The sequence below is a fragment of the Lethenteron reissneri genome, chromosome 31 (assembly GCF_015708825.2).
Source record: "Lethenteron reissneri isolate LAM-NWPU_2019-01 chromosome 31, ASM1570882v1, whole genome shotgun sequence".
In the NCBI taxonomy this organism is placed as follows: Eukaryota; Metazoa; Chordata; class Hyperoartia; order Petromyzontiformes; family Petromyzontidae; genus Lethenteron; species Lethenteron reissneri.
The window spans coordinates 13,116,522-13,126,948 of NC_083809.1; the positions used below are offsets into that span (position 1 = coordinate 13,116,522).

The following is a 10,427-nucleotide window of genomic DNA, read 5'->3' on the forward strand; positions in this document are numbered from 1 at the left end:
CCACCTGCCCCACCAATTGCGCACCCTAAACTATGCCGCCCCGTCCCTCCTCTGCCTGTCTCGTCGACCCGTGGGGGTGTGTGTGGGGGGATGCGTTTCAACCGCGGTGGCCGAATGCCCTTCGCCGCGACCATACCATCTTAAGGCCGGTCGCAGCGCCGCGGTGTAAAGTAGCATCGGGGGAGGTCGTCCAATTCCCTGGTCGCCGGAAACCGTGAAAGTTAATCCCGATAAGGGTTTCTCGGATAAAAACCGGTCGGTCAGGTGACCTCCCCTCGGAGCTCTATGGGTGGGGGGAAAATGCGTGCGGGTGTGTTCATGTGAGGTGAGGTGAGGGGGACGCGGGGTCGGCTCCGTCGCTTGGTGGTGGCGAGGTCGTAGATGGGGCGCCTGCTGAACGGCTTCGTGGCGGCGGCATCATACATGTTCTTGAGATATTTACATATGCAGTGATTTTTGTATTGGCATGTGTGTGTTTTTTCCAGACATAATGGCGGCATCAAACTTCTCCATCGCTGTCAACAAGTCAACAGATGATGACGCTATCGGAATTGTACGTGTTGTGGTTGACGCGCTTGGTGACATGTTGATTCTCATAACTCTTGTACCATCAATGCTGTTTATTACGTGCATGATATATGCAATCTGCTCTGAAATTACGTTGAGAGCAAATGTAAAGCACATATACTTGTGTAACTTGGTTATTTGTGATAACATTTTTTTACTCTCTATTACCATTGCGTCAATATTTTATTTATCTAGAACCTATTTTAATGTTGGGGGTTGCCGCATCTACATGAATCTGTACAGAGGATTATTCAACAATGGGATTTGTTGTATCACAATGATGGCTGTGGAGCGCTATGTTGCCGTATGTCACCCACTGCGTTATCATGCTATTATAACTCAAAGGTTCGCGTTTCAATCCCTGGGTGTAATTTGGTTTATTTCATTCCTTCTTCCATTAACAGAAATCTGTTATCTCATTTCAAGTGACCGCGTGGCATTCGAACATACGATGTACATGTGCGACAGTATGCATATACAGGACAATTCACAAATTTGGCACATTTTAGGAACTGTGAGGACCTCGGTGCTTGTGATTTTATTTATAAGTAGTGTTATTACACTTATAACTACGTATGTGTGTATTGTTAAAGTGGCTAAACGAGCGTGTACAAGTCAGGTTGAGTCATCAAAGGCTAAAAATACTGTATTGTTGCATATGGTTCAATTAATAATGTACATGGGTGCTTTTGCAATTCAGTTATGTTACTTGTTAATAGAAATGTTTGTGAGCAAATATGAACTAAAGTCTGCGTTAAAAACAGTCGTCTACCTTTTGCTATTTGTCTGGCCAAGATTCTTCAGCCCCTTCCTCTATGGAATCAGAGATGAGGAAATCCGTCGACCTTTAAAACGGATGTTGGGTCAACTTCATGCCTTAGCTAAGGTTAGGCCAACATAAAATAATGTACATAGACATGTATGAATAGCAAGAATGTTTGCAGGTCATGCATGATCGGTTATAGAACATATTTAAAGAGCGACATTTTAATACGGAATCATGTTTATTAGGCAAAAAAATATTTAAACTGTTGTAAAAGAGTTATGTGCTTGTTTTATGAAGTATTTAGTTGGCATCTTGTTCCATTAATTGTTACTATCTCAAACACAAGTTGATAATCATTACATCATTACATATGTAATAAAGGACTCTTTCTCAATGTCGATCTCCGTTGTCCTTTATTTGGGTTCGTAGAATCTCGTTCACACGGCGTCCTCGCTCAGGCCCGCTTCTCTCCCGACGATCACTCCACAGCCACTCTGCTGCTCGTTCTGCAGCCACACCGCTGCTCCGTCTGCAGCTTCACTGCTGCTCCGCTCTGCAGCTAGCCTTCCACCGCTCGCTAGCCCTCTGCGTCCTGACACCGATGGCTGACGGTGCCGACGTTTCCCACTGCGTGGCGACCGCGCCACTCTCCCCGTACTGCCCAGCGTGGCCTCCTCCCGTTTCACTCCGTCTCAACTCCCCGTTCCCCTTCCGGTTCTCTCCCTAAATCCTCTCTCCCACGTGACCCTAACTCCTCCCTCTCCTCACGTGACCCAGACTCCGCCCCCCTCAATCCTTGCTCGCATTACACGACCCCCCCCCTGATGAAAACCCAGCCGTCCCCGGCTGCAATAAATATAATAAAATAATGCGAGCAACATTTTAACCATCTGGCATCACCGGACAACGGAGAATATAACAACGATAACAAGAACAACAATAACAAGAAAACAATCAACGAAAGGAAAGGGATTTGGAACGCGTGCGGGTCGCCGGCCCGTCCCGAACGGGCGGCGGCCCCCCCACAGACCGAGAAGGCAACGGAGTTTTATAAGCGACGGGAGTAGAACCGCCCGCCGCTGTTGGAGGCCCGTCAATGCCAAGGTCCCGTTCCCCAGAGAGACCCAAGTCCAGGGTCTCCCGCAACCGTGTCTGTGGTAGGGTTGGAGGGGCAGCGGGGTCAAGTGGCCCCGTCGCCGTGGTAGGCCCACCCAGAGCAGGATTAGCCGCATCCGCCTGCGTCACGGCTGGTTCGTCTGTAGAAGGCACGACAGGTGCGCTTGCAGGGTCAACAGGCAAGGGCAGAGGTGCATCGGGTGCAACAGACACCGGCAAGGCAACATCAGGAGATGACGAATCCATCCGCGGGGCCACGTAGGGCTTCAACCTAGACGTATGGACGTACCAGCGCCGCGATCCGAACCGAACCCGCGCGGACTGCGGGTTAGGGACTTCAATAAGCTTAACCGGCCCTTGCCATGGTTTGTGAAGCTTAGGGGAGGTCCCCGGCCGCACCTGCGGGCAGTGCAGCCATGCCATGTCCCCCACTCGCCAGGGGCATTTACCGGTCGAGCGCCGGGCGCAACGCTCGTTTCGCACCTGAGTCTTGGCAGTAGCCAATCGGGCCCCCTCCCGTGCCTCGGCGACGCGTCGAACAGTGTCCTGAATGTACTCGGGGAGAGGCTTAACAGGACCCTTCGCCCCCGTACCCAGCTGTACTTCCACCGGCGGCACATTCTCGCGGCCGTACATTTGAAAAAATGGAGAATACCCTGTGGACGCATGAGGCGTCATCCGATACGTGGAGAGTACCCCAGGTATATGCAAGTCCCAATCAGCTTGTTTCTCGTCAACCGTGTGACATAGCATGGCCGACAGCATCCGATTAAGCCGTTCCACCATGCCATCCGTCTGAGGGTGGTAGGGAGATGTACGAACCTTCTAGGTTCCCAGAGCAGCGCACACTTCTGCCAACAATTTATAAGAAAAATTTCGCCCCTGATCCGTGAGTAGCCTTTCCGGTGCCCCTTTGTCCAGTACATATCCAAACAGGAAGGCGTCCGTGATAGACGCCGCCAACTGGTCGGGTAAGGGCCAAGCCATAGGCCAACGGGAAATATATTCCACCCCGAGCGGATGGCGGGAAAGGTCCCAAAATATCCAGCGCCACCAACTCGTTGATTCGAGACACCTGTATAGACTACACCGGCGGCACATATGGGTTTTTAGGCGGCTTCCGCCGGGCACACTCGGGACACGCCCGAATGTGTTCGACGACATCCGTTGTCATGCCGTGCCAGAAGTAGTCTCGCTGCAATGTTAACAAAGTTTTCTGCACCCCGAGATGTAATAAAGTGTCGCAGTGCAGAGTCCGAATCAATTCTTACCGTAACGACGACGGTACCACCAGACGCCAGCGGTCATGCAACCCCTCCCTCCACATGAGCAAACCATCCCGGAGAGCGGCCCCCGGCGTCCCACCGGACAGCAGTCCCCCCCCTCCCTTCGCAGCCCGACTCCGTAAAGCCCCCAACGAGTCGTCAAGCAATTGTTCGCGAATCCATACCGAGCGTGGCAGGTTCAGAACCCCATCGGCCGGTCCTGGGCACAGCGGAGCCCCAGGCACCTCGACAGCTGAAACGACAGGCCGAGGGGGTAGCTGAACCGGCGTACACCTATTCGTACCCGACGCGCAAGCGCACGGGGACCCCTGTGGTAATCTGGAGAGTGCGTCCGCGTTCGCGTGACGCGACCCCTTCCGATATTGAATGTCGAAGGAAAATTCCTGCAGGGTCTCCAACCATCGTGCAAGTTGGCCAGATGGTTGGTCAACTCTCAGGGCATATTGCAGAGCCGCATGGTCCGTGTGCACAATAAACGAACGGCCGTATAGATACGGCCGATATTGGCGGAGAAAATAGACAATAGCTAATAGTTCGCGGCGAGTAACGCAGTAGTGGGTTTCTGCCGGGGACAGCACACGGCTACCGTAGGCTACCACGCGTTCCACGCCGCCCTTGGACTGTGACAGATTGGCCCCGATCCCGGTGTCACTAGCGTCCGTACCCAGAATAAAAGGTCGATCAAAATCCGGATAGTCCAATGTCGGCGCCGTCGCCAACCGATCGCGTAGACCCTCAAACGCCGCTTCCTCGGCGGTCCCCAACTGAACCTCCGACCCTTACCCGTAAGGAGGTGCAAGGGCCTAGCGATCATAGCAAAGTTCGGAACGAACCTGCGATAATATGAGGCGAACCCAAGGAAGCGACGTACGTCCCCAACTGAGGCCGGGATTGGCCAGTTGCGGACGCACGCCGTCTTCTCTGGGTCCGTGGCCACTCCGTCCGCACTAACTATGTGTCCCAAATAACGCACGGAGCGTTGCAGTAGGTGACACTTCTTTGGTTTGAATTTTAGATTGGCGGAGCACATCCTAGCAAAAACCGTCTCCAATCTCTGTAAATGTTCGTCAAATGTGCGGCTAAAGACGATAACATCGTCTAAATAAATCAAACATGTCTCCCACTGCAGACCCATTAACATCAGCTCCATCAACCGCTGAAAAGTGGCGGGGGCCGCATTCAAGCCCATCGGAAGGCAATTAAACTGAAACAATCCCTGCGGCGTACGGAAAGCCGTCTTTTCCCTCGAGGACTCATCGAGGGGAAGCTGCCAGAATCCCGAGGAGAGATCCAGCGTTGAAAAAAACTTCGCCCCGGACAAGGCATCGAGGGAATCATCCATACGCGGCAGGGGGTACGCGTCTGCGACGGACACCTTGTTTAATTTTCGAAAATCGACGCAAAATCGCAGTTTCCCATCCTTCTTCTTCACAAGGACTACCGGCGCGCCCCATGGACTGTTAGACGGGGATATTATGTCAGTGGCCAGCATGTCCTCCACTGCACCGCGAACCTGATCCCGCTCCGTCGGGCTCAACCGATGCGAGTTCAACCGAATCGGAGCGGCGTCCCCCGTATCAATGTGGTGGGAAAGCAAGGAGGTGCGTCCCAAGTCAAAATCATCCGAGCTGAACACGTCGGAATAGCTAAGCAACAGCGCACGAAGCGCAGACCGTTGTTCTCCGGTCAGGGATGAATTCTCCCCGCACAACTCGGCAACCCAACGATCATCCTGCCCCGTAGGCCCCGCAACCCCCCCTACCATGTACCGGCGGCCTCGGTCGTCATGGGTCATGAACGCGGTCGTGGCGTGAGCCAAAACCGTTCCGGCCGGGACGCTAACATTCTCCGCACTCCCATTCAGCACTTGTAAAAATGGGGGTTGGCCCGGCCGGACAATCGTTTGTGCCCCAACCAGCGCCGAGCCGCCCGATATAGCCGTGGACGGCGATAACAAAACCCCCGCCGCTCCCTCAATGCCAGGTACTGGCTTCCGATATCTCAACGGGATAAGCATCTGCAAACCAGGTGGAATGTCAACAGATACCTCGGACAGCGCCTGTACCTGGCAAACACGTCGGAATAGCTAAGCAACAGCGCACGAAGCGCAGACCGTTGTTCTCCGGTCAGGGATGAATTCTCCCCGCACAACTCGGCAACCCAACGATCATCCTGCCCCGTAGGCCCCGCAACCCCCCCTACCATGTACCGGCGGCCTCGGTCGTCATGGGTCATGAACGCGGTCGTGGCGTGAGCCAAAACCGTTCCGGCCGGGACGCTAACATTCTCCGCACTCCCATTCAGCACTTGTAAAAACGGGGGTTGGCCCGGCCGGACAATCGTTTGTGCCCCAACCAGCGCCGAGCCGCCCGATATAGCCGTGGACGGCGATAACAAAACCCCCGCCGCTCCCTCAATGCCAGGTACTGGCTTCCGATATCTCAACGGGATAAGCATCTGCAAACCAGGTGGAATGTCAACAGATACCTCGGACAGCGCCTGTACCTGGTAAACATGGGCAGACCGTCCCCATGGCGACGGCAAGAACGAAATTTTCCGCCCCCCTGGTAATTAAATGCAATTTTGATCAACTCTTATTTGAATGGGCATTTTTGCCAGGAAATCGGTCCCCAACAAACAGGGTACCGCGAGGAACCTAGAGATCAAAACGGTCCCTGAAGCCGACACCCCCCCAATCGATATGTTGGCGTCCACCTGGCCCACAATGCCCATACTTCCTCCGTTCGCCGCTATGCACGAATCATAAACCGGTCGCACTCTCCCCGGCGGAATGCCCAAGAGATGGAAAATGACGTCCGAAATAATGGTCACGGGCGCACCGGAGTCCACCAAAATACGCACCTCGACCCCCTAAATAGAACCCGGTACAGTGGACGACCCAGTAGCGGCCGCAACCACCCTCCGTGCCAATCGCCGCCATTGCGTCAGCGAGCGACACGGGTCAATCGGCGGCCCCTTGTTGTTAACGACACACAGACCGCGCGGCGATGGTGATGCATGAGGTGACAGGCCTTGCCGGGTGTCTGATGCGCACCGACTTGCCTGTCCTGGATGGTCCTGTCGCGTGACGTCCGTGGTCAAGGCCTCCTGCTGGGGCAGCCCCGGGATGCGAGCCCAACAATCCCTGGCGAAGTGGCCCTTACGGCCGCAGTGGAAACACTCCACGTGGTTTCGGCGCGCGGCACCCCCTCTGTCCCGACGCTCCCGCGCCGGCGGCCCGGACCTCGGCCCCGTTCCCCCCCGAGCAGGCCACTGGGCGGAGGCAGCCGTCAACTCCTGCGGACCCTTGTCGTCAGGAACGTAGACCGCCTTCTTAGGATCCCACCCCGTAGCACCGCCTTCGACGATGGGGCCCCCGTCCAAGCTGACACCTGTTTCCAGCGTCGGAGATTAAATTGAGTATCAAAGCACTTAGCCGCAGCACGGGACGTCAACTTATCATGGCTGCACACCGGCATGGGGATCCCCAATTCCAGCATCTTGCCCAACACAAGGGGTTCCAACAAATCCAGCTCCGTCTCGGGGTATGCTGCCATCGCCAGTTCCAGAACGGCGCTTGGTATGGGCGCCCGTTGCCGCTGTACGAATCTAAGATGGGCATCGTCCGGAGGCTCGTACGCATCCGCCATTTTATCGAAGACACCCTGCAGCGTCCTCTTCTTGTCGGCCTTGATGGAGCGGAAGAACCTGACGGACTCGTCGTCGAGAAGTGTTGGTAGGACTTCCAGGGCCTCCGCGTCCGTCCATTTGGCGGATCGTACAGCCGCTTGAAAACGGCAGGCAAATGCGCTCCAATCACCGCCGATGGAAAACTCTTTGACCGTTGTTAAATGACGGCTGCGGGTCCTTGCTCCGCCGTCCTCCGCCGATGGTGACTCACGCGGCAGCGACAAGATGGCGTCACTCCGCAACGTGTGCAAGATGGCGGCTTCCCGCGGCGGAGGGCGCAAGATGGCGGCTTCCCGCCGTTCCTCCTCCGCCACGCCCAAGATGGCGTCTTCGTGCCGCGTGGTCGAGAGGGCTGATGGCGACGGCAAGGCCCCGGCCCGCTGTTCCCCGCCGGGCCTCCCCGAAGTCGTTGCCGGCGTCACGAGGTCGCATAACTGCGCCAACACCGTCTTCAGTGCCTCCAGTTGGGCCACCACCTGTCGCCATCCTTCATCAGCGTCCACTCGCGTGGATGGACCCACCAAAACGGCCACGTCCTGCACGCCCAGACCGCCGCTCGTCCCAGTGTCGCTTTCCCCCTCCATCGTCGGTAGCGCCACCGCTGGAGGGAGGTCGTCGTCAGAAGATGCTGCAGAAGATGGTGCAGGGACGTTCTTCCTTCTGTGCTGTTTTGACATGCCGTTTCACTTCTGACACCAATGTAATAAAGGACTCTTTCTCAATGTCGATCTCCGTTGTCCTTTATTTGGGTTCGTAGATTCTCGTTCACACGGCGTCCTCGCTCAGGCCCGCGTCTCTCCCGACGATCACTCCACAGCCACTCTGCTGCTCGTTCTGCAGCCTCACTGCTGCTCCACCCTGCAGCCACACCGCTGCTCCGACTGCAGCTTCACTGCTGCTCCGCTCTGCAGCTAGCCTTCCACCGCTCGCTAGCCCTCTGCGTCCTGACACCGATGGCTGACGGTGCCGACGTCTCCCACTGCGTGGCGACCGCGCCACTCTCCCCGTACTGCCCAGCGTGGCCTCCTCCCGTTTCACTCCGTCTCAACTCCCCGTTCCCCTTCCGGTTCTCTCCCTAAATCCTCTCCCAACGTGACCCTAACTCCTCCCTCTCCTCACGTGACCCAGACTCCGCCCCCTTCAATCCTTGCTCGCATTACACATATATAGCCAGGCTACAATACGAGATTCATAATTATTTTATTGACGGTGTTTGAGAAACTGATGTGGTAAAATTAATGGACCACGAGTTGGAATGATTTGACTTCAGGTCCGTCGAGGCGACAGAGACTCTGTCGCCTCGACGGACCTGGTTTTCACCTGAGGACGGCTGCTTGCGTTGTGGCCGAAACGTCGTGAGAATTGTTTTATTATGTTTTATTTTTATTATTTTATTACTTCCCTTCTACGTGACTTTACCGAAAGAACCAAGAAGAGGGGCCTCAAGAACTAATTATGATCGTAAGTCGATGACTGTCTTGTATGAGTTTTAATTGAGGCCACAGACCGGAGTAAATTTTACCTTCGAGTCACAACACAATCCAGTATTGAAAGCTGACTTGGGCACAGAGAAGGATAGAAAGTACTTCCTTTTGCTGACCATGAAATGAATGACTCGCAGCCTTGCCAAGATAAACAAACACTATCTCCCTCCAAAAAGGGAGGCACCATAAGTAATAAGTATACATTGGTCAATTCAGAATTATAATAATAAGTTTATTTCCCGAGTGAAGACCATTGAACTAATAAGCTTATTTTCAAGGGCGACTCAGCAAACAACATTTAAGCACTCCACAATTACAGATTTAAAAAAACTTCATCACAGCAATGATATTGTAAAATTACATTCACACTTAATTTAGTGATTTTAATAATCAGTTTTAATGAGGACAGATGGTAGAATGGAGATGGCAACAGACGAAACTAGGTGGTTCCAAAACTTTGGGGCAGCTCCACTAATTGCTTTTAATCCAAATTGTGTGTGGAATATGATAACCATTAATAGACACTCTGCACGTCGCATATTTTTTTAAATATAGATGTAGTGGGCCCAACTGAGTTGCAGGCGTACTTCTTAGAGGCAACACATTTATTACACCAACACGAATACACAAAAGGGTAGCAGCCCCTTTACCAGATAATAGCCTAGGGTGGTGGACCACCCGGCTAACTACACTAACACACTGGGAGTTAGCTACAACGGACCGGACCCCGGCTCGGGTTCCGGACCACGTGTTGGAGACTATTCTTGATGTAGAAAGTAGATCTTTAGATGACGGTAGCATCGCCGACCCCGGTCCCTGCAGGAACTCGGCTTATAAGCTCCCTTGGCTCCGCCCACCTTCGAGAGAGCTCTGGCTCTCTCTCAACTCTTCTTGAGACAACTTTCCCCCGGACACGTGACCACCCCTTAGCCCCCATCTGGGGGCCCCCTGGAGACTTTACCGGTAACGTGCCTTCGGGGTCAACCAGAGTGCCATGGCCCAGGGTAACCCTGTCCCTGGGCTGATACTCTCCCACTCCTTCCGGTAGGAGACAGCACTGCACGCCATGCGTGGTGGCACTGCGCTATCCCAGCGCTCACCAAGCCCTCACTAGGGCTAGTACTACACCCACCTACAGGGTGTCCGCGATGACGGTGCATCGCACGCCGTGCCTTACTAGAGCCGGAATTACTCGGTGACATGCATGACGCTGCTACATACGTGATGTCCGCGATGTGAGTACATCGCATGCCGTGCCCCTCTAGGGTCGGCACCATACAGTGACATTCGCGATGTCACTACACCCCCCCCCCCTCCACTTCGTAGTACACAGCCGTCCCGGCTGTCAACTCCCTCCTTTAAAACAAACCAAGTGAGTAAAGCGATAAAAGAGCGAGTAAAAGGTGATAAAACACTATGTGTATCTCAACAATAACAAGAACAATTACCAATAATAAATACCCAAACCCACATATACAATAATTACACTATGTACATAACCAACAGGGAAAGAGGGCG

General features: G+C 54.1%; 1 protein-coding gene across 2 annotated transcripts in view; it reads left to right on the forward strand.

Moving 5' to 3' along the window:
* LOC133349844 (odorant receptor 131-2-like) overlaps positions 1 to 1,664 on the forward strand; it is a 29,059-nt gene extending 27,395 nt beyond the window's left edge. For both annotated transcript variants that reach the window (XM_061563647.1, XM_061563648.1), the window contains one exon: positions 486 to 1,664. In XM_061563647.1, coding sequence (XP_061419631.1) covers positions 491 to 1,468 — 978 coding nt within the window. In that variant the 5' untranslated portion in view covers positions 486 to 490 and the 3' untranslated portion in view covers positions 1,469 to 1,664. The remainder of the gene's footprint in view (positions 1 to 485) is intronic.
* The last annotated feature ends 8,763 nt before the right edge of the window (positions 1,665 to 10,427 follow it).